At 59.4% G+C, this 22,549-nt stretch overlaps 1 protein-coding gene across 2 annotated transcripts in view; it reads right to left on the reverse strand.

Moving 5' to 3' along the window:
- Window positions 1-22,549, reverse strand: part of OTOF (otoferlin) — a 91,863-nt gene that overhangs the window by 2,132 nt on the left and 67,182 nt on the right. Inside the window, exons 12-45 of one of the 2 annotated variants that reach the window (XM_032652674.1) lie at window positions 21,425-21,584; window positions 20,365-20,551; window positions 19,749-19,935; window positions 18,105-18,328; window positions 17,534-17,642; window positions 16,833-17,019; window positions 16,583-16,703; window positions 15,922-16,022; window positions 15,714-15,804; window positions 15,436-15,552; window positions 15,012-15,164; window positions 14,498-14,687; window positions 14,291-14,415; window positions 13,804-13,938; window positions 12,942-13,103; window positions 12,670-12,789; window positions 11,996-12,157; window positions 11,750-11,912; window positions 11,174-11,304; window positions 9,663-9,692; window positions 9,108-9,239; window positions 7,344-7,410; window positions 6,283-6,419; window positions 6,044-6,178; window positions 5,512-5,649; window positions 5,082-5,209; window positions 4,799-4,969; window positions 3,993-4,153; window positions 3,202-3,344; window positions 2,759-2,847; window positions 1,160-1,258; window positions 764-1,005; window positions 459-637; window positions 253-353 (exon numbers count right to left, since the gene is read on the reverse strand). In XM_032652674.1, coding sequence (XP_032508565.1) covers window positions 253-353; window positions 459-637; window positions 764-1,005; window positions 1,160-1,258; window positions 2,759-2,847; window positions 3,202-3,344; window positions 3,993-4,153; window positions 4,799-4,969; window positions 5,082-5,209; window positions 5,512-5,649; window positions 6,044-6,178; window positions 6,283-6,419; window positions 7,344-7,410; window positions 9,108-9,239; window positions 9,663-9,692; window positions 11,174-11,304; window positions 11,750-11,912; window positions 11,996-12,157; window positions 12,670-12,789; window positions 12,942-13,103; window positions 13,804-13,938; window positions 14,291-14,415; window positions 14,498-14,687; window positions 15,012-15,164; window positions 15,436-15,552; window positions 15,714-15,804; window positions 15,922-16,022; window positions 16,583-16,703; window positions 16,833-17,019; window positions 17,534-17,642; window positions 18,105-18,328; window positions 19,749-19,935; window positions 20,365-20,551; window positions 21,425-21,584 — 4,777 coding nt within the window. The remainder of the gene's footprint in view (window positions 1-252; window positions 354-458; window positions 638-763; window positions 1,006-1,159; window positions 1,259-2,758; window positions 2,848-3,201; window positions 3,345-3,992; window positions 4,154-4,798; window positions 4,970-5,081; window positions 5,210-5,511; window positions 5,650-6,043; window positions 6,179-6,282; window positions 6,420-7,343; window positions 7,411-9,107; window positions 9,240-9,662; window positions 9,693-11,173; window positions 11,305-11,749; window positions 11,913-11,995; window positions 12,158-12,669; window positions 12,790-12,941; window positions 13,104-13,803; window positions 13,939-14,290; window positions 14,416-14,497; window positions 14,688-15,011; window positions 15,165-15,435; window positions 15,553-15,713; window positions 15,805-15,921; window positions 16,023-16,582; window positions 16,704-16,832; window positions 17,020-17,533; window positions 17,643-18,104; window positions 18,329-19,748; window positions 19,936-20,364; window positions 20,552-21,424; window positions 21,585-22,549) is intronic. The other variant, XM_032652675.1, reaches the window with a different exon arrangement.

A 22,549-nucleotide genomic window follows, 5' to 3' on the forward strand; every position in this document is an offset into this window, starting at 1 on the left:
CTTCCCTGGGAGAGGTGCAGCTCTCCTGTACCGGGGGCCCGTGCTCTGGCTCAGAGGGAGGTGTGGATTTTGGGGAGAAGGGGAGGAGGGAGGAGGCTCCCTTGCAATGAGGCTGTGGCCTAGGAAGGGACAGAGAAGGCAGAGGTGCCTACAGAGTGGAGGGCAAGGAGACCAGAAGTTTCTGACCCCTCCTTCCTGTTCCAGCGCCCCCAGGGACTAGCATGGCAGGGGCCTGGCCGGCAGAGCACTCACTTGGGCTTCTCCAGGGGGTCAGGTTCATTGCGGGCCAGGCCCACTGGATTCTTCTCCGCCTCCTCGGCAGTGAGTAGATGCAACTCTGCCTCTACCTTGCCCTGCAGAGAGGAACAGAATGGTCCCGGTGCCCGGGTTAGGTGCCAGGCCCTCAGCGCCCTGGCCTGGCCCAGCCCTGCCCCCTGCCCAGCAGCAGTGGTACCCACCGTGAGCTCAAACTCATCATTCTCATTGCGGGCCAGGAGGGGCCACCAGCCTTTGATGCGCTTCTGCTTGAAGATGGAAGCCAGGGGCACGTCCACCTCCCCCGTGGCCATCTCCATGCTGCACTGCTTGGCCGTCTTCGCGCCCCGCGGGAACCGGTTCAGGTCCAGCTCGATGGCCCCTGTGGCAACCTCAGAGTCAGTTCTGACATCTGGTACTATTGACTGCACCCCCAAACCTGGGCTGGGCTCCCCCTGCCCCTGCCTCCCCCTCCCCTGCCCGCTCTGCCCCGGTCCCAGCCTTGCACCCAGGAAGTCGTCGGCGGAGAAGTGGTCGGCGTCCCAGATCTGCAGGGTGAGCCGCGCGGGGATTTTGTATTCCGTCTCGTCCCAGGAGAACATGGACTCCTTCTTGGAGATGACGATCTTTTCCTCGGCAGCCAGGTAGTCGAAGGGGAACAGGTAGCGCCAGTTGAAGTTGCCCTCGCCCGTGAGGGAGTGGTAGTGGACGTCCGTGTCCTGCTTGTCCTCCTGCTGGCCCTTCAGCCACCTGTGGAGCATCGTCACCTGCTCCAGACTTGCGGCCACACCTGTGGGGGCTCTCTCCACCCACAGCCCCCCTGTCCTCTCCCTCCTCTCCTGCCTCGCAGGGAGATGGGCCCACCCAGCTCAGCCCCCTCCCGGCCAGGGAGACTCTCACCCACCCCCGCACGAAAATGTCACTGGACTTCTCCCCGGTGAAAAAGTCATCATCCTCCAGGACCACCTCATCTGTGTTCCACACGATGACCCGCAGCTCGTACCTGGGCAGGGGGAGGGGCTGATTAGCAGTCTGCGGGGGGGTTTCTCCAGGGTCTTGGGGCTAGGATGGGGCTGGAGATGAGACGACCGGGACACGTCCTGGGGACTTGGGGGTGGGCGTGGGGCCTGGGTCAGGCTGGGGCTGAGGGAGCAGATGTGGGGAGAAGCTGAGGGGATGGGGAGACGTGGGGGTACCCGGCTGAGAGAAGAGGGTCCCCCAGCCAGCATGGCTCTTATGAGGAGAGCCGGGTTGGGGGAGAGCCAGTTGGGTTGGAATGCCAGGACCCAGAGCACACTCTGGACAGGGAGGCTGACTCAGGCCTCGGAAAGGCTGCCCAGGCTGCAGGGGAGGGCGTGGGGGGTGCAGGGGGGTGTGGGCGTGGCTGAAGCGAGGCTTGGAGAGTCGGCAGCAAGATTCCCCCATCTCCAGAGGCCGGAAGCTCCACTCCAGCTCTAATAAAAGTTCACACTTAAGCCCAGCAGCTGGCTGTGGACCACCATGGAATCTGATTTCCTTTACATCCTTGTCCCCAAAGGGGATTTTCCCCTTGAAGTGTAATCGTCATGATAAATGAGGTAGTTACGTCTCAACCTTTAGGAGGGAGGTTGAGTCAGCTACTAAAAATTCACTGGATTGTGGCTCTTGGAGCTCTGTCCTGGACTGCAAGTCCTGGAGACATAACGGGTTGGGGTGTCTCCTGGTGGCGGGCCCTGGAACAGCAGACTCAGGGTCCCACCTGGAGACTATGCCAGGTAGAACGGGCTGTATAATTTGCGGGGTCCAGTGCAAAGTGGAAACGCGGGCCCCTTTGTTAAAAATCATTAAGAATTTTAAGACTGCCATCTTGAAATAAGCGTGCGGCCCTGTGCGACTTCACAGGCCTACGCACTTGGCCCTGATCGCAGGCGCTGAGGCCAGTGCTGGCAGCGACTCGATCCTGCCACTTTACAGATGGGAAAACTGAGGCCCAGGCAGGCAAAGCGACCTGGCCAGTGTCAACTAGGAGAGACAGATGGCGTAGCTCCTGACCCAGTACGCCCCACTCTCCCAGCCTCCCGCCTCTTCTGGGCACTCGCCCTGTGCATCTCATCAGCAGATGCCTTAAATAAAACTTGGTAGAGCTGAATGACGGCCTGGAGTGGGGACTGTCAGGGAGCAGAGCAGGCTCTCAGGGCTTCTGTGTCTTGTGGGTGTGTGTATGGGAACCCACGGGGATGCTGTGTGTGTGCACGCACGTGGAGGAGTGGGTCTGTGATGACAAAGTCTGCCGGAGCGTGCCGGTGTGAACTCACAGCCCTCGCTGACCTCGCCACGGAGGTGTGGCCCCTGCTGCAGCAAAAGGGACCCGCCCAGGGCAGGCCCCACAGCCCTCCTGATGGGTTGCCCTGTTCCCCCAACGAGGCCACAGGGGACTGACTAGGGAGACCTGGGCCTGGAGCCTCCTACAGGAAGGACGCCTTTGGCGAGCATGGAGGGAGGGGTGCTGGGCCGAGCAGCTCACTTTTTGGGCTTCCGGGGGGAGATGTCCAGAGGCGTTCCAGGGGCCGGCATGTTCATGGGAAACATGTCCACCCACAGCTCCAGGCGGCCCTGAGGAAGGAGGTGTGGCAGGTCTCACGGACTCCTCCCTCTGCCCGGCAAGGCCAGCTCTCCTCTCCCTCCCAACCTTTGTTCTGTCAGGACCCATTTCATCAGTTTTCATCCTTGGATGCCAGCAGTTCCTATGACGTCACCAATAGCCAGTAGCAGCTTCTGAGGGAGATACCCTAGGTCTCCATCTGAGCTGATGTAATTCTCACACGAAGTTAAGGCTCAAACCCTGAAGTTGAGTTAAGGCTCAAACCCTACGCAGTGCATAGCAGGAGGATCTGTTTCTACGGACCCAGGTTGGGACTCCCTGATCCCAAATACCAAAGAACCTCAGATCTCGGCCAGGCCGGTCACCTGCTCGATGCCCGGCTTGTCAGGGTTGAGCAGCGGCCGCGTCTCCACGTGTTCCGGCACCAGGCGGCAGCCCACGCGGGGGATGTCCTCCCAGCACCTCAGGGCCAACAGTGCTACGTGCTCCTCCGTGGGCTTCCTCTGCCCTGTGGGGGCCCGGCAAAACAAGAGACCTGTGCTGGGCCAGCGACTCAGGGGCACAAAGAAGCCCCATCTCCAGTTTACTGCTGGGAGACTGAGGCACAGAGGGAGCTGTGGATTGCCCAAGCTCTCAGCTGCCTCATGGGCCCAGAAAAGTCTGTGTCCTTGGGTTTCCTCTGCTTGGGACAACCTGACCAGAGAATTCTGGGCTATGAGGTCAGGGAAGAGAAAAACCCACATCCTGTCCCAGCACCCTGAAGATGGCTGGCACTGGTTTCCTGGCAGAGATACCTGCTGATCCTCTGGGAGGCGCCGGGGGGCAAAAGCGTGGGGACAGCCAGACCGACCTGGGTCTATGCCCTCACTCTGCCTTGTAAGAACTGAGTGGCCTTGGGCAAGTCACTGAAACCCTTTGGGTCTCAGTTTCCTCATCTGCAGAATGGGGAGAACCTCCCTACCCTACAGGGATGCCGGGAGAGAGAGTGAAGGGGACAAGTGAGCAAGCGCTGTGTGGGATGGGGAGAAAGGGTGGAGGCTGGGCGGACAGGAGGGGGACACTGGGGTGATGAGCGGATGGGTGGTCCCACCACAGGGAAGTGTGGGTCCTTCCTTGGCCTCTGACACCCCCGTAGCTTTGTCCAGCATCCTGTTACCGTTCTCGTCCTCGATCTCGGAGGGCCCTGTGAAGACGCGGTTGGACACCTTCACTCTCCCAGGGGGCCCGAAGTGGGGGCCGTCCACTTTGCCCTCCTTGCAGAGGCGGGTCAGGATCTGGCTGGGCTTCATGGGGTCCCGCCAGATATTGTAGCCGTGTCTGTCGGAGGAGACACATGGGCTGGGTGGGGCTCAGGGTGCGGCTGGGCCATCCCCAGGTGGTGGATGGTCCCGGCCGGTTTCCTTAGGTTGGCCGTTGCTCCGTGTCAGCAAGTGAGCCCTGCCCTGCGTTCCAGGATCAGCTGACGCACCAGGGCTGCTGCAGGCTGGTCCCTCCTGCCCTGGGCTCCGGCCCACATGCTCAGTGTCCCAAGGATGAGTATCCAGTCTCCCCCAGGGCAGCCCGCACCATCCCCCCACTGTGTCCCCTCTAACGGAACTTGAAAAACTCCCTGAGGAAACTGATAACACAAGAGGTTAAGGGCCTTGCCCAGGGTCACGCAGCCTGGCAGTGGCACAGGGCGGCCAGATCCTCAGTGCACTCTTCCTAGCGCGCTTCTGCCTCTCCTCCCAGCCCGCTTTTCTCTCCTCATCTTGCTTCCTCTGTCCTGGAATCCCCTGTCTCTCTCCTTGTCTTGGAATCTGCAGTCCTGGCCGCTGAAGGCTGAGCCCAGAACCTGTCGGGGTGGAGTCCTGGCTGGGACAGAAACCATAATATGTCCACCTTCCCAAATCCCACGGTCTGCATCTTGGTTTTGGAGTCAAGGTGTAGTAGGTGCGCCCTGCCCCGCCCTGCCCCACGCACGTGGAGTAGGTCTGGGCGATGCCACAGGTGGCGCGGTGCTTGCTGTAGAAGCGGTTCTCCAGGTCGATCTTGGTTTCCCCAATGAGGTCATCGGTGCCTACCAGATCCCAGTCATATACGGCTACCGTCAGCAAGGATTCCATGGGGAAGGAGGCCTCAATGTCAAAGGACCTTGTGGGACAGGGTTGGGAGAAGGGTTGAGGGCTGGGCTGGGTAGGGTGGGGTAGGAGGCGGTCTGCTCTGGGGAAGTCGGGGCAGGTGGAGGGGCACCAGGAGGCCTTACTTCCCGAAGATGGGGTTGAGCTGCTTGGAGATGTAGTTCTCCTTGTCACGGATGTCCGTCTTGCCTAGCCGGATGGCGATGTAGGGGTCGGCTTTGCCATTGATGTCTGCGGGGTGCAGGTCCGTGGCCTGGGATGGGAGGGGTGGTCCTGAGCAGGGCCCGGGCACCTTCATCTTCCAGTGTCCCTGCCCCTCTCCCTGACGGTCCCATGACAGTGAGGGGCAGAAGCATGGACCAGGGACTTGCTGTGTGACCCTGGGCAAGTCCCTGACCCTCTCTGGGCCTCGGCTTCCTCCTCTATAAAGGATGGTGCTAGACCAGCCGACCTCCCTAGTGTCTTCCAGTTGGGGGCTGTCAGTCTGTAGCTGCTTCAGCCCTTCCTGGGCAGGAGGACCGGGAGCCTGGGGAAAGGATGTGAGGGGACTCTCACCCGGACCACATAGACCCGGACCAGCACGTTGATGGGGTCGTTGCTGGGGATGCCCTGGAACATGCCATAGGTGGGGTCATAGCCGGCTTCCCGGGACACGTCCTCTGGGAGTGGCACTTTGTACACGCAGAGGGAGCCCTGGGGTGAGGCAAGAGTGGGTCAGGGTGCAGCTTCCCATGGCACAGGCAGGGGTGGCATGCAAGATAGCCAAGAGCACTGAGGGTCTGCGCCCTGCTGCGGTGGGGCCTTAACCCTTTAGCTGCGGTGGGGCCTTAACCCTTTAGTTGCTGGGGTACGGAGAGTCAGGGGTTCTGGAAGGAGTGGCTGGAGTTGGGGGGCAACTCTGAGGGGGGTGGAGTGGGGAGGTGGGTTTAGGGCAGATGATCTTCATCAATCAGCGTGGAAGTATTTTTATACTTTACCAACCGGGTTGGCTGACAGTTCCACCTGGCTGTCAGCCCCGGGCTTGGGCTGGGGAGAAGAGCTGGTGGGGGGCTCAGGACTTAGGGCCTACTTGTGCTCCCTGCCTGACCTTGAAGCGCCCCACGATGCGCTCCTCCTCAGTTGCGCCGTCCTCGTTGTCCCCTGTCTTGCCCCGAAGCAGGTTGAACGTGTGCAGCCAGTCCTCGAAGCTGTCGAACTCTGACTCCAGCTCCTTGGGGTACACCTGAGCCAGGCCGGGCTGTCAGGGGGTGAGGCCGGTCCACTGGCCTCCGTCTTGCCCCCCGGTGTGACCCTACTTTCTGGCTAGGTCTGCTCCCAGACCCTCACCTTGAGTTCATTAATCTTGGGTTTCTTCTTCTCAGGGGCCTCAGACCCTTGGCCTGGGCCTGGGCTCTGGGTTCTCTTCTTCTTCTCCTCCTTTGCAGCCCTTGCCTTCTCCTTGCCCTTCATCAGCCCCTTCAGGCCTGGCCAGAAACAGACAAGGGGGCAGAAATGATGTGGCAGGAAGGCCTGGGTTGGAGACCCAGCTCTGTCACTTTTCTAATTTAACTTGCAGGTCTCTGTGTGCTCATCTGTAGAAAACGCAGACAATGCTGCCTGGCATATGCCCGCCTCACGTGGGAGCAGGGCACCAGCATGCCGGAAACGTGCAGAGACTGTTGTGTGCCCGCCTCACGTGGGAGCAGGGCACCAGCATGCCGGAAACGTGCAGAGACTGTTGTGTTCCCTCTGACAGAGAGGGGCATGGAAGGAGCTTGGGTCTGGTGCCAGCTCACTGTGCTCTCTGGCCTCAGTCTACTTGTCTTTAACATTAAGAGGATTGTTCTGTATCAGCATTTCCCAAACAGTATTCAGCGGAACACTAGGTGTAGGTGTTCTTGGAATGCTTTAAAAGAAAAGATATATATGTGTGTGTGTGTGTAAAATAAGCTGGGAAAATATTTTATTATGTCTTCCTTTTAGAGATTTATAATAGCATTTGTATATTAAAGGCACTGAGAAGTCCTGCACCAAGGGACCTGTTTAACCCATTTGAACCCAGAACCCTCTTTTCCCTTCAGAAGACCCATTAATAGTGTTCCATGGAAAAGGTCTGGAAAATACTGAATGGAGTGAGCTCTGAGATCCCTTCCAGCTCTGATGTTCTGTGACTCTAAAAGTCTGTCCCTCACTGTGGCTGCTGAACTGGTCAGAGTAAAAGCCACTCTAGATAAGGGCCTCAGCCTGCTCTCTGGTGCCCAGGGATGCCTGGTGATATCTGCTGTTGGCTGCTGCAGCTGTGAGGGGCTGGGGAAGGGGAAAGAGAAGCAGCTGGTGTGACAAGCAGGGGAGCCACCCATCTGGGGGGCTGGGAGGGAGAGGCAGAGATCCAGGGCTCCAGGGCTCACCCTCAGTGTTGTCCATCTCCTCCTTCTCCTCCAAATCAATTCCTGAGGCCTCTTGCTGTTGAAGTTGCTGCCAAAAGATGAGGTGAGGAGGAGGGAAGGTGGGTTTCCTAGGGAGGTGTTTGTTGAACCCACACTGTGGTGTCAGACCAGTCTTAAATGCTTAGAGGCAGAAACTCTTTTCCATTGGGTTTCAAACCCATGCTGTGCTTAAGTGGGTTAAAAAAAAGTTTATGATGTGTACAATGTGACTTAACTGTACTTAGGGGTTATGATTCTTTAATTGTGTATGATTGAAAAATATGTGCTCTTTAATGTTGCTTCTTAGTGGTATTATTATTTTAATGTAGAAAAGTATAACTGAATAAGAAAATGTGCCTTATTTTCTTCAGTCAGTACACACTGGACACTAAATCATCGTTTCACCCAAGGTGTCACCGCCACCTGGTGACAGCCTGTGCAAATTACAGGAATAGACTCGAGACAATGGGCAGCCTCTTGGAGCTCCAGGCTGGCCAACTTGAATCGAGGAGGTGTTGGTGGGAGAAGATACTACTAGGTGTCCCCCAGTTATCTGCTCTCCTAACTCTCTCTAAAAGTTTTTGGCACACAGCTACCTAGCTAAAGATTACATTTCCCAGCCCCCCTTGCAGCTAAGTGTGGCTATGGGACTAGATGCTAGCCAGTGTGAGCTGAAGTGATATGTGCAGCTTCTAGGCTGGGCCCTTAAAGGGAAAGGAGTATGTGTCCCCTTCTTCTCTTTACCCTTCCCGTGGACTAGTATTAGGACGTGACGGCAAGCCATCTCTAACCACGCAGATGCCAGTAACAAGATGGCAGTGTCTTGGTCCCTGACCCCACTGAATCACTATACCAACCTTCTTCTTGTTCACATCAATCTAACTCACTACAGCAGTTTAACCTGTGCTCTAACATGGATAGTAAACATCACACACAACTCGGGTCACAGAAAGGGCCTGGGGGAGAGAATGTGGCTGGATCAGCTTGGTTGAGGAAACACAACCATGAGCACATGTCCATCCTGGTCAGTTGGTCAGTCAAGGAGTGCCCTGAGCTAGGTTGGCAGTGTGGAGAGAGACAAACAAGGAAGAGGAGGCATGAGCTTTCTGGAACTTGCAATCTGGCTCAGCAGACAGAACCCGTGTGCACACAATAGGGGAAGAACATTTCACAGCCACAGTGACGGAGGCATGTAAAATAAAACAGCTGGGTATTATTATGTAAAATAATAATAGCTGTGCAAATACTACTGAGAAGTTGTTGCTCCCTTTGGCCTCTGAGCGTGTGTTTCTCCTCTTCCTCAAAGGTCACCTCCTCTGTGAAGCCTTTCCTGATGCCCCCAGGCACTGAATTGCCTTTGTTATCACGTGGTAGTGTATCTGCTTGCATGTCCATTTCGCATGTCCAGTAAATACTCAGGGCAGGTAGCCAATCTTATCTTTCGGCTCCTGTAGCCCCTAGGTTGGTGTCTGACTCATCATATATACTCGAGGTATTTGTGGAAGAAATAAATGAGGACTAGAGAAAACCAAGGCAGGGAAGGTAGACTGGACCTCCATCCTGGAAAAAGGTGAGCTGGAACTTCGAGGCTCTGAGACAGCCTGCTCCAAGCTCATGTCGTTGGAGTGGGGGAGCCAGCTCTGGTGCGGGCGGGGAAGAAGCTGGATAGGAGGGTCTGATGTGGAGCTGGGGTTACCCCTCCCAGCCCAGTCCCTCCTCGGCCCCCTGCCCAGGCCAAGGCGTCACCTCTTTCATGGTATCGATGGAGGCAAAGTACTTGGACCACCAGTCCAGCATGCTCTCGTCAGGCTCCTCCTCCTCTGGTTCTTCCGAACTGCCCTTCTTCTTCTTCTTCTTCCTCTCTTTCTCCTCATCAGCCTGCAGGGTTGGCTAGGTCTAGAGTCCTGCATACATCCCCGCACCCTGGCCATTCCCGGAGACCTGAACAATCCAGGGTTCCCCCACTCATTCCGACCATCTGCTCCAGGAAAGCCCTGGGCTCCAGGAGGCTCTGTGGGGCTACCGACATCAAGGTCAGGGCCTTGTTTTATGGAAGTGGATGTCACGGCCCAGAGAGGGTCATGACCTCCCAGCATGAGCCCCCAGCCAAGGCAGGACTGCCTCTCATGGGCCCTGCAGTCCAAACAGCTCTCTCCCTCTGCCTCATTGGAGGGGTGAGATGGCCGGGGCATCAGGGGGTATGGGGTGGCTCGGTCCCTGACGCTGTCTTCCTTGGCCTGATACCCTATGTAGTACAGGGTCTTCTCTCCCCAGAGCCCCCCGGCTGGTCCCCACACTCACCACATCCACCTTGATGACGGCATCAGAAGCCTGCAGAAAGGAACCAAGGAGACAGGGACAGACTTAGCCACTGGGGCTGGAAGTGGTAGGTAGCGGCTGGCCAGGGAGGGTGGAGGAGAGGGAGCCCAGGCAGGGATGTTCCCTGTGTCGTGAGCGCCATGCTCACATGGCCAATTCTGGGTCTGTGGAAGGTCTGCCTCGAAGTCGTTTCCTCAGACCTTCCAGGGCGGTGGTTTGCAAACTTGGTTGCATGTTAGAATTACTGGGGGCTTTTAAAAATCATCAGTTGCAGGGCTCCACTGAGTCCAAATGAGGGTACTGGGCACCAGATGACTGCAGTGGGCAGTCAGAGTCAAGAGGGGAGGCGGACACGGCATGAGGCTGGAGGTCAGTAATGTTGGCTGGATGAAGGACAAGTGCCTTAAAAAGTAAGTGGACACAAAATTACACAGCTGAAGAGGAACCTGGTAAAAAGGGCCCCACCAGAGTCCAGGGCCTGTGGGACGATGGGGCAGCTCAGGTCTGTGCCGTCCTCTTGGTTCACTGATGGCCTGAAACCAGGGGGCTTCCCCACCCCGGCCCTGCCTCCAGGAGGAACAGGCTTCTCAGGGAGGAGCTCAGGAAGCTGGAAGCCGAGGGGGATGTGGCATCTCCAGGTGTAGCCCCAGAGCCCCTGGCAGTGCCATCCCAGGCCTGCAGGCCAGGCCCCGGGCCTTGACTCCTCCCCTTTTCCATGAGCCACGCCCCGTGCTAACTCAGCCTGCTGGCTGGGACTCTATGGGGACCAGGATGATGAGGTAAGGAAGGATCCTTTCAGACCGGACTCAGATCTCAGAGGCTAGGAGACGCCCCTGTGCTGTGTGAAGCACATGCAGTCAGGAACGGGATTTGGAGAATGTGGTGGGAAGGAAGCCTGCTTCCCGCCCCTCTGTCCTGTCTGGATTCAGGATGGCCTGCTCCAGGCCAGCCTCCATTCCACCGTCCCCTGCTGATGCCATGTCCGCATCCAAACACCGAGGTGACGGGTCTCCCTCTGGCAGACGAAGAGCCCCAGTCCCAAAGCCAGGAGGAATAACGAGCTTCCACCTGGAAATCCTGCCCCGACCCACACCTTGGGAGAGTTGTTTGTAAATGGCTGGGAAGGAAAACCGGGGACCCTCTGGAAAGAACACTGGTGTTTGCGCAGGAATCCATTGCCTATGGTGTCGTTTGTTGGAATAAAATAATTGCAGGCCATTACTTCACACGGTGACTGCTCTCTCTGTCTCTCACACGTGTGTACCACGTGTTCATGCACACGTGCGTACACGCAGAACTGAGAGTCTCGCCTTCCAGGACAGTATAGGACGGGGCTGTGTGCACGTGCAGTCAGGGTTAGCCCTGGCCCATCGCACGCCAAAGGAGGAGTGACGTAATGTGTCGTCTTGTGTGCGGGGTGGCCCGGCTCTGGAAAAGTGCCACCCGCAGTTGCACGTCCCCAGCCAGCGTGGGGCTGACCCCAGGCGCCTTACCGCATCCAGCTTCACCACGGTCTCCAGCTTCTTGACAGGCACCTCCGGCTCCATGTTCACCACGACCTCCCCTGTGGGGTGAGAAGAGGGGCCCCCACTGTACAGCACACGGCGGCCCTGGAGGAGCCCGCCTGGACAGAGAGATGGACACACAGACGAGGAGGAGCAGGCGGAACCGTGAGAGTCAGGGGTGCTTGGAAGGGCCAGAGGCCTAAAGCTGATTCTAGAGCTTTCCAGGGGAGAGGGAGGAGGTGAGCCAGAGAGGAGGGTGAGGTGTGCTGGGTGACACAGTGGAGGCCGGGGGTGGGGGATTCGGGGGGTTGGGACGGGGTGTCCTGGGTCTTCTCCAGGAACCGGCTGAGGAAGCCATCTGCCCTCAGGCCCTCTAAGGACCCCTGGGCTCTGACCTTTCTGGCACTAGAGCTTGGGGCCACCCTGGGCAGCCTTCCTTGGCCCCCAGGGCGGGACCTCCCTCCTGGCCTCCCCGGCCCACTTAGAGATGGCCCCAGGAGGAGGAAACCAGGTGGGCTGCCCTGTGAGCCGGAGGCCCTGCCCTGGGCCTCAGGAGCGCCATACCCGAGGTGTTCCAGGTGGGGGCTGAGTGGTCCGGGGGCCGGTAGATGAAGCGCCGCAGGGAGCTGACGGTGTGGGAGCCGACCAGGGTGTAGCGGCCGAAGGCCCGGCAGTCCACCACGCGGATGTTCAAGGGCGGGTGCAGGAGCTCGTTCTCCGGGAGGTCCTGGGGGTGGGGCAGGGACTCTGAGCTCAGAGAAGGGGCAGAGGCACCCAGCTCTGCCCAGGCAGGTCCCGGCCCACACTCACCACTTCAAAGCACTTGACGAGGGTGCTGAAGTTGGGGTTCTTCTTGTAATTGTGGATCAGGGACGACTGCACCCCCTTCCCCGCGCACTCGATGTCTACCCGCGGCCGGTCCACCTGGGCCAGGTTCACCCGCTTCAGGTCCCGCAGACCCCAGAACAGCACCTGCGTGGGGGGGCGGTGGGGGCAGAGGACAGCCCCTCAGTCAAGGGCATCAGCTGCGGGCGGGCAGGGCCACCTGAGGAGGAACCGGGATGTGGGTGGACCGTGCATCAGGAGGGGCAGGGCTGGGAGAGCCGAGGAGGGGCGGGTGTCCTGAAGGCGCTGTGGGGTGAGGGTGGGTGTTGGGGGCAGATGGGAGGGCCGGGAAGGGTCCTGGACCGTGGCAGTGTGACTCAGTGCAAAAGCGGCAGGCGCCGGACGGTCGCGAGCCTGGGTCTGCTACTGGCCCCTGGGTGTGACCTTGGGCCAGTCACTTCTCCTCCTGGGCCTTCAGTGTCCTTATTTGAAAAACGGAGCATGGCCTGAGGTTGCTGAAGACCCCTGGAGTTTGATGCCAACAGTGTAATGCATGCCTACGACCCTCATGGAGAGAGAGTGAGGGGGGCCAGGGAGCAGAGCACAGCAGGGCCTGTTCAGGGCAGGGCTGGGAGGGGCCGGATGGAGTCCTCACACACCTCTATCCGGTACTTGCTGAGCACGGGCCGGATGCCCATAGGCACAGGCATGATGGGACCTCGGTCCATGTCCACTGGGCCATTGATGGGCGGCAGGTCGGCCTTCCCTGCTGGTCCAATCTGGGGAGTGGGGGACATAGTGTCACACCCTGGGGAGCCCGGGGAGAGGACTCTCTCTCCCCATGAGTTATCTGGTATGTGATCTGGGGAGACAGGGAAGGCTGAACAGGAGAAAGGCCCCTGGCCCAGCCCCCTCTTTCCAGCAGCCCCACCTGTAGCAGCTCGAAGGCGGCCAGCAGGTCCCCGGCCGTGGCGTTGCCGCGGTAGATCTGGTAGTACTCGAGCTGGGGCGGGAAGCGGGGCGGGCAGTATGCCTCGTCGGCCATCTTCACCAGTGGCTTGGCAAAGGTCCGGCCTATGAAGTCGGTTTTGCCCTGATGCGACAAACAGCCAAGGTGGCCTCTTGGTGCTTGAACTGACCAAACATGTTCACACCTGGGATCTCATTCAGTCCTCACCACGGCCCCATGTAGTTGCAGGTGTGATCACCCCATTTTACAGATGGGGGAAACCAAGTCTCGGGCTAGCTCCAGGCCATGCTGGCAATGAATGGCAGATGCAGGACTCAGGACTACCTCTAGTCCAGAGCTCACTCAGGGCACCCCAGTAGCTGAGGCGGCTTGTAGTAAGTGGCTCCCCAGCTCTGGAGGGGTCACCCTAATCCTCCACTCCCTTACTCCAGAGCTCCCATGGAGAGCTATGAGGCTGTTATTGACTGTGGTAGGTGTGGGCAGGGCTGGGGGGGGCCCTCAAATGGGGGAAGGCTGGGGACAGCAGGCTTTCGGGGCACATCTGGGTCTGAGCTTTGTCTGTCTGTGCCGGGAGGTGGGACGCCCTGGCCTGTCTCCTCCCTGAGGCCCCAGAGGCCCACAGCATCGGGAAGGGTCAGGCTGCAGTGACAGGGCAGGAGACACCCGGGGTCTCCTGGAGGGGCTGGTCAGCAGCCCAGACTCCCGGCTTCCCCAGCAAGCACCCTGGCCAAGGGGCTCTGGGGGTGGGCTGTGGAGGTGACCGCTAACGCAGGTGGAGTGCGGGGGAGGAGGCGTGGTCCCTGGTGCCAGAGCCCACCCATACCATGCTGTCCTGGTCGTAGATTTCGATGACAATGATGGGGGGGTCGTCCCGCAACTCATGAGCTTCGCCATAGAGCTCCAGGTTGTCGAACACCAGCATCTGGTCCCAGGTGGGGCACAGGGTCTCATTCAGCACCTGCAGCGTGGAGGGGGCAGGTAAGCGATGGTGGATGGGCAGCACCTGAGGAGGAGCCGCCCCCAGCCACTGTGGTTTCAAGGGGACGTGGGAGCACGAGTGCCGTCCCCTGACTCTTCTGGGAATCTTAAAATGAAGGCTGGTGTGAGGTCTGCTCCTGACCCTCTCTCCCAGCCCCCGCCAACGTCTTCCCTGTCTCCTGTGTGGCCTGGACCTGCAGTTATCTGCCAGGCTTCCTTCCCTCTAAGGATCTGGGGTACTGGCTGGTCTGTTTCGCCAGGTCCCAGAGGCTCACAGGCCCCCTCCAGCGCTCTCAAAGCCAGAGCCGCGCCCTCCTCCCCGGGGCCCTCACCTCTGTGCACTGACTCTGGTTGATGAAGAAGACACGGGCGAAGGGGTCCGAGAGACCGCTGCTGTCGGCGGCAAAGAGGCTGCGCGCCTGGTACATGTGGGCGCGGAGCTGGAAGGCCTGCTTCTCTGTGGGGGGAGCAGGCTGAGGCTCGGGGAGCAGGCCACCCCGCCGGTGCCCTCCCGCCCGGGCCCGGGAGCCCTCGCTCACTGGTGTAGACCAGGCTGATGGGTGGGACGGCGTGCAGGCCCGAGCCCTGGGCCGCCTTGACCTCCTCGAAGCCGCAGGGCAGGCCGCACAGAAAGTCCTTGCGCTGCTTGCTGAGGCCCAGCCACAGGTAGAGCTCCAGCTTGGCCTGCACTGTCCAGCCGGCCGAGCCGAATCCCCGCTTCCCTGGCAGCTGGCGGGGGTGCGCAGGGTCAGCTGCCGGAGCCCACGGGGTGAGGAAGGGGCAGGAGGCTGGAGGAGGCTATGGGCAGGGGGGCCCTGCCCTCTGCAGCCATCCCGCTGGGCTGTGTGGTGCGGAACACAGGGCAGAGGGGCACGGGCAGGGGGGGACCCCCCACCCCTTTCCTATTCTCTCCAGCTCTTCTCTGAGCACCCCGTCAGCTCAGGCCAGCCGGACCCAGGGGTGGGGGTGCTGCCCCCTCCAAGGGGAGGTTGACCCCTTGAAAAAGCACAGACCCCAGCCCCTCCGCCCCCAGTCTTGCTCCCCTTCCGGCACCTTGAGGAAGAGCGTCTTGACCTTGGCGCAGTCCTTGCCCAGCTCGTCCTCCACCATGGAGAAGAGCAGGTCCTTGGAGGGCACCCGGGCGTAGGCGATGCGCTTGTTGTTGCTCATCATCCAGATGAAGACGTCGGGGATGCTGTGCTGAGGCTGGGGTGGGGGCGGGGTGGGCGCCCAGTAAGGGAGAGGTCCTGCCTCCTCAGGCCTGAGCCCACAGAGGAAAGGACCCCGGCGCTGGGCCTTCCTTCTCCTCCCACAGATCAGCGGGAAGAACACGGGACGGGGTGAAAGGCTTGGTCTCTCCTGTCTCCCAACGGCTGTCAGAGCCGGAGGGGCCTCCTGGATGGTCTGGCCCAGCCCTTCCCGGGCAGCCCCGCTTCTGCCACCTCGGATCACTCTGGTTTGGGGCTGGCAGGCGCACCTCGTCTGCCAGGAAGCGCAGCTTGTGCAGGAAGTTCTGGCACAGCCTCAGCTTGTCCCGCACCGTGTGCCGCTTCACCTGTGCCCGCAGGGTCTTGGCCTGCTGCCCCATGCTCTCCTGCCGGCGTCGGGGGTGTAAGTGGGGCTCAGGTCATGACGCACGATGGAGGGTCTGGCCCTGGGGGCTGTGACCTCAGAGACAAATGTCCCCCACCTCGGGTTCCCTTTTCACCTCCAGACCCTCCCTCCATCCCCGGTGTGGTCCAGCCGCATCCTCACCAGCTCCCGCATGCAGGATTTGAGGCGCTCCCGGTCCAGCCTGGTGCAGGACCAGTGGCCCTGGTCCTTGTCCGCGAGGGAGAGGAAACGGCTGGGAGGAGAAGAAGCAGGGCTTAGCAGAGCCCACCCGCCAGCAGGAGGCGTGCAGATGCCTCCTTCTCTGCCAACCCCCCACTTCTGACCCGCCATTGGCAGCCCTGCCACTTACTAGCAGCCACAGCTCAGCTCCTCCAGGACGCCCCGCAGTCGACGCTCAGGGTAGGACTTTTCCGTTTTGATCATCTCCTGCACATCATTCAGGCCTTCTTCCTGTGAACCAGGAGTGTGAGCCACAGCCCCCTCAGCCTCCCCAAATGTCTCCCCCATTCATCAGGGGGATGAGGGGCTAGCGCCCTAGGACCTCCCACGAGCGCCATCTCTGGACTGTCTCGCCATCACAAGGAAACACAAATTTTCCACATTCTGTTTTCAGAACCTGAAGGAAGAAGCCACCTCTGGGCCGTGAGTCTGTGGTCCTGGTGGACCCACAGGGGTCGGACAGAACTCAGGGCTAGATGCAGGGGGTGGGGGAGTGCAGGCCAGAGACAGAGGGGTTGGCCAGTCACCTCCAGGGAAACCCGGGGCTGGATGGGCCAGGGTTCCCAGACTCCACTCCGGGCAGCCCTCAGGCTCTCCACCGCTCTTGGGACTGGGGCGGGGACAGGAACACAGGTTCTACTGGGGCCATTCTGCAGTTCCTCCCCCAACCCCATGGCATGCTGCCAGGCAGACAGGACTTGTGTGTTGCAGGGGAGCTGTCCAAGCTGGGCGAGGCCCTCTGAAGCATACGCCCTCCGCCTTTCCCCTCCCCGCTGTGGCCTGGCCCTGACCAGCTTGTCTGCGATGTGGTCTATGATGTTGGCATTGTAGAGGCGGCGGCGCTGGTCCGGCCACCAGCTCTTGATGTAGATGCAGGGCTTGCGCTCCAAGTAGGGCAGATAGAAGTAGTTCCTGGGGTGGGAGCAGGTGGGAGGTTGAGGACTGGGCACCCAGGCAGGTGGGGGTGGGGCGGGGCCAGGCCATGAGAGGATGGGAGGCAGCAGGCAGGGCTCCCAGGACCCTCTGTCCTGGCCGGCTCACCTGTCGGTGATCTGGGGCCGCATGGGTGGGCTGGAGGAGACTGAGGCCAGGTCCCCACCGTCGTCAGTCTCGTCGTCACTCGACTTCTGGATCAGATCCACTTCCTCCTCGTCCCCAGGCTCCTTCTGAGGCCGAGGCCGAGGCCGCTGGGGCCGAGACAGGCCATCGACTTCGTTCCCATAGTTGCCTGGAGGCAGAAGGGGGCACCCGAGGGCCTAGAGTCCTTTTCCCACCAGGCCCCACCCTGCCCTCCAGTCCAGGGGTCTGTGGGAGGGAAGAGGGAGAGTCAGGGAATGGGGCTGGTGCTCACAGGTCTGTGTCAGCTCAGACACGATAGAACACTCGCCGGAGGAAGGGGCCATGTCCTGCACTCCTGCAGAGGTCTCACTAGGAGCCCTGATGACCACTGAGCTCAAGGTCCAGCCCAGGACGTGGCCCGTATTCCCACTCTCTCCTCTCCAGTCCCATGAGGGCCTTGCTCCCTTCTACAGGGAGGGCTTCTTCCCTCCTCGTGTCCCTAACACAGCCTAGCCCTTAGGTGGAGCTGAGGCCGACCCTCTGGGGCGTGTGTTCTCAGGTGCAGTCGCTGTATGTGGTGTGGGTGCCTGAGGACACATGAGGGAAGTGGTCAAAGTTCCCCGCCACCCCCGGGTTGTGGAGCAGGGCTTGGCAGCCACCAGCCCTGCGAGCCCAGCTCTCACCTATAGTGACCTCAAAGGTGATGGGCTTGTCTCCATTTTTCCGGTCGATCATTGAGGCCTCCAGGAGGGCTCCAAATAGAAAGAATTCTTCCATTTTCCCCACGCAGCTCTGTGGAAAAGGTGGTTCAAACCCTCCGGAAAGCTTAACGGTGTGGGGGGTTGGGTCTGGGGCCAGGCCTCCTCCTACGTCTTACAGACAGGCCCTTGGGGCTAATGGTGGGGACATCCTACCCAGCTGTGGAGCTACCAGCCCCGACACTGAAGGCCCAATTCCTTCGGCCCTCCAGCCTGTCCCCGGAGGAAGGGCTGCTATGTTCCGCACAAGGACAGCCATGGCCAGGAACAAGGCAGAGACAAGGCTCCACCTTGGGGCCTCCGGGGAGAGCACAGGCACAGGCAGTGGAAGGGGACAGAGGTCCTCCTGCTTTCTGGGGAGGGAGGCCCCATCCTGGGGTCTGGCCCCCTGAGGCAGGCAGGAGGGACACTGGCAGAGGCCAGGCACAGGCTGCCGTGGTGGGAAGGGGGTTGAGCGGGGGGCTCTGGAGGACAGCACAGCGCCCTGGGGCCTCACCTCGGAGACGGGTGTGGCCGGTTCCACCTGCACCTCCGTGGAGCTGGTGAGCTCAGGGTTGGAAGTGTCCAGGATCTCCACCGCCAGGCCCAGCATGAGGCGGGCGCGGAAAGACACGCCCTCCCCCAGGCCCTCATTCAGGTCCTGGTGCTCGTCCAGCAGCGTGTAGTTGCGCGTGGAGCCATACATGTTCACCCAGGCGGGGCCCAGCGTGGGCAGGAAGCCTGTGGGCCGGGGGCAGAGGGTCGAGGGGCTCACTCGGGTGGAGGGACCTGTTTGGGGGGCTCCTGGCCTGTACCTCCTGGTTGCTGAGCTGAGGACCTCATGTCTCGCTCGGGGAAATGTCTGAGGCAGAAGAGGGCCTGCGGGCAGCGAGGCTCACAGGGGCTGCGGGGAGAGCGGTGTCTGCTGCGCGGGGCTGGCTGTGGGGTGACCTTGTCACTTGCATGGGGCACTTTTGTGTGTCTGCTTATTCTCTGCGGGAGCCTGAGCTGCCCGTGCCTCTCCACATACACACACGTCCATTTCTGTGGAGCAAAATCATGCCCCCTGCTTCCTGGTGCCTGTTGCAGGGGCCGTCTGTGATCTACTTGAAGGACAGATGCCAGCACCTCCCCAGCTCCTCAGCAAGGCCTTTGCCGTCTGTGCGTGCCACGAGGGTCTCACCTGCTTCTGCAGACCCCTCCCGTCCTCCCTGAAGGCCCTTACTCTCCGCCTGTGCGTGTTAAACGCTCTTCCTCCACGAAGTACCCCCATTTCCTAGGCCCGACTATTTTTCTCCCTTTAGGATTTGTTATGTCTCGTGTGTAGCACGGATTCAATTCTGCCTTAAGAGTTTTGTTTGGTTTCTGTTCTGCCTAGTTCATCAAAAACACTATAGTATTTAAAAAACTGAGATATTCTTCCTATAGCATAACATTCACCATTTTAAAGTATGCATTTCAGCGGTTTTTCGTGCATTCACTGTGTTGTGCTACCGTCCAGGACATTTCCATCCTCCTCAGAAGAAACCCCGTACCTTTCAGTGGCTCGTCCCAGTTCCCCTCCCCCCAGCTCCTGGCAACCACTCGTCTACTTCCTGTTTCTATGCATTTGCCTGTTCCGGACATTTCATACAAATGGAATCATGCAATCTGTAGTCTTTTGTGTCTTCTGTCTCAGGTTTTGAGCATTTGGTAGCACACCTGTCTCCCTCATCCCCAGGGGAGCACCGTGAAGACCGGACGGATTCCTCCTTGTTCTGTATCCCTGGTACTCAGCTCAGTGCTCTGGTCCTACAAGTCTGTAGATAGGTACTGTGGCAGCAGTACACGCATATATGTACTACATATGTATATATACACATGTATACAATTACTATTATTTTCATTTTACAGATGGGAAAACAGGCATGAAGGTCACGCAGCTTCTAACTGTCAGAGCTGGGGTTCAAATCCAGGCAGCCTGGCTCAGGAGGGCCCAGGCACCTCTGTGCAGACATGAACCATGAGTTTCCACCCTTCCCTGGAGGCAGGGGCTGTTGGCAATGCCCTGACCATGCCTGGCACCTTTCAGGTAGAGGCGCGGGATGGTGGTGGTGTATGGGGGGTCTCATTTACGCTACCCCTTTGCCCCACGTCCCGCCCCCGGTCTCCTGCTGCTGACCTTTGTCTCCGTCGTTGGAAACCTTGCGCAGGTCGATGAAGTGGGTGCCGATGGCCACGTCGTTGACCTTGTCTGAGTCCCGGATCTGTACCTTCATGCGCTTGCAGAGCGGGGGGAACAGGTCTGTAAAGACCACCTGCTCATTCCACAGTGGCTCATAGCTGCTTTTCTGCACTGAGGTCTTGCCCTGGTGGGAGGGAGCGAGGGTTAGGGCTGGTGCACGTGCATAAGTGTGCGTGTGCGTCTGTGTGTGAGTGTGTATATGTGCGTTACGTGTATGCATGTGCTGTGTGTGTGTGTACTTACCTCCTCACCCTTCCCCACCCCAGCCTCTCTGGCTCTTCTCCCTCTCAGTGCCCCCCTCCCCTCAGCTCTCGGTGACCTGGGGGCAGTGAGGAATCCCTACGGCCCAGCCTGGCCTCGCCCCCCCAGCCCCTCTGAGCTAGAGCTCCCCTCATCTCTCTCTCCTCACTTCTAGAGGTGACTCACCAAGGTGATCAAAGGCCAGTCTCGCGGCTTCTGATTTTGCCTCACGTCCGTCCCCAGGACCTCACACCCAACCCCTTGCACCTCTGGTGCCTGTCACCCCAAGCCCCAGCCTCCTGCACCCCAATACCTTCTGGCCGGCAAAGAAGACTTGCACGTAGGGGTCGACCAGGTCCTTGTTCTCACCGATGAAAGCCTTCTTCATGTTGGCCATGAGGCTTGTGTTCATGCGGGGCAGCCCCTCTGCTCGGTAAATCTTCACGTAGAACCGGGCCCACTGGCGTTCAGAGGGCACCCCCTCGGGGAGCAGCAAGTTCCTGCCGGCACATACAGCTAGGGCTGTGGTAGCCAGCCCTGGGCACCCCGACTCCTGCCTCAGCATCTACATACCCCTGGGGGCTGGGACAACAGGTGAAGGACGGCTGAGAAGGCCCACACTGGGACTAAAAACACTGGAGTTTAGGGCACCTGCTGTCTTGTGATCCTGGGCAAATCTCCCCATCTCTCTAAGCCTCAGTTTACTCACCTTTAAGATGGGAATAATATGATATCCCCTCTCAGAATATGATAAGGCTCAAATAGGTTAAAATATATGAGTACTTTGTAAACTGTAGCATGGGAGACCACTCTTAATAGTATTATCCAGTTTTCTCAGCTGTGTGTCACATCTTTCGTCTCCTATACAAAAACCTCACAACTGGCCCCCACTCTCCCTCCCCGGCCCATGGAAGGCATGAGTCATTGGATCCTTCACTTTTCCTCACTGAATCCAGATGAGGTCCCAGAATATTCCTCAACAACCACTGTCAGCTGCCTGGAATTGGTACAGAAAATAAAACCTCTTTGCTCTCCTGCGTGTAGACTCAAGACCCAGCAGCTCTGGGACTTTGCTTTCTTTTTTCCAAGTTTCTCACAGTCAGAAGCCTGGATGTCAAATGACTGTCACTCGTGACTGTCCTCTGTGAACCCCTGCCTGCCCTTCCTCAGTCCTTTCTGCCCCATGAGGAGAGTCACCGGACACCGAGGCTGGCCTGGCCTCAGTCCTTCCAGGGAGAGATGGGCCATCTGGGCATGGGGGTAGGGAGATGGAGGGTGAGATCTCTGGGCAAAGTCCACCCTGGGGGTTCCCTTGGTGTTCCAGGAAGGGCTGGGCCGGGTCTCCAGGGGCTGGGGGAGGATGGGAGCCTCACCCCTCAATGTCTTCCTCTTCCGTCTCGTTGGCCTTGTGGGGCGTCTTGATGTTGTCCCCCTTGCCCACCACGGCGATGTCACACTTCACGTAGCCCTTCAGCCCCGCGGAGATGTCGTCGGGGTCCGACAGGATGGCCCACTTGTGGTGGAACTGGTGCTCTGCAGTGGCGAGGAGAAAGGGCTGCACCTGCTGGCCTACCCAGGGCGGCACCTGTCCTCGGGGCAGGCCTCGGAGCCCAGGTCACCAGGTCTTGGAGCCCTGGGGCCACAGCTCTGCCTGCCTCTCGGCCATGGAGACAGAGGTCCCCGAGCAAGGGTGGCCGAGGCAAGGCCCCGCCCCTGGTCATGCACCCAGGCGTGTGGCGTGGCTTCAAACAGAGGAGTCTTGTAATTGGTTTCTCTGCCTGCAGCCCTCCTGCCCCCAACCCATGCAGTCAACCACTATGCAGCTGCCAGACAGAGCCCTCAAAGAGGCCCTCCCTCTCTCACTCCCCATTTCAAACCCACTTGAGGCTCCCCAGTACTTGGGGGAAAGACCACAGACCTCAGCATCCCCTGTGGGGTCTCCTGATACAGCTCTCCCCAGCTCTCAGTGTTCACCCTCCGCCCGCCCACCCCTCCCCACGCCGTGCTCCTGCAAGCAAAGCTGTTTACCCCTCTGTGAATAATTCATATTGCTGTTTCATACCCCCATGTCTTTGTGGCTGCTGTTCTTTGAGCTTGGAATGCCCCCATCCCTTCTGCCCCCCCACAACCCTCCACCTCCCTATTCACACTTCTAATCATTTTGTTCATGTGTCTCCTCTTCCATGCAGCCTTCCCTGACTTCCTCAGAAGAGCTGATCCTGGCCCCTTTCCATATGCACATCTCTTATCTCACTGTCACTGTGATTAGCTACTTATTGTCTGTCTCCAATTTCAGACTGAAAGCCTCCTGTCACCCCAATACTCCCAGGAGTTAAGACGGTGTGGAGGAAAGGACAGATGTCAGGAGAGGAGCCCGCTCTAGGACGAATCTGCCCCTTCAGGTTGACTTTAAAGCTGTTTGCAGGCATAGCCTGTACGAAGGGCACATCTTCTTCCTTGATTTTGTGTGGGCACTAGAATCTCCAGGGACTCAGAAG

This window comes from Phocoena sinus, chromosome 13 (assembly GCF_008692025.1).
Source record: "Phocoena sinus isolate mPhoSin1 chromosome 13, mPhoSin1.pri, whole genome shotgun sequence".
Taxonomy (NCBI): domain Eukaryota; kingdom Metazoa; phylum Chordata; class Mammalia; order Artiodactyla; family Phocoenidae; genus Phocoena; species Phocoena sinus.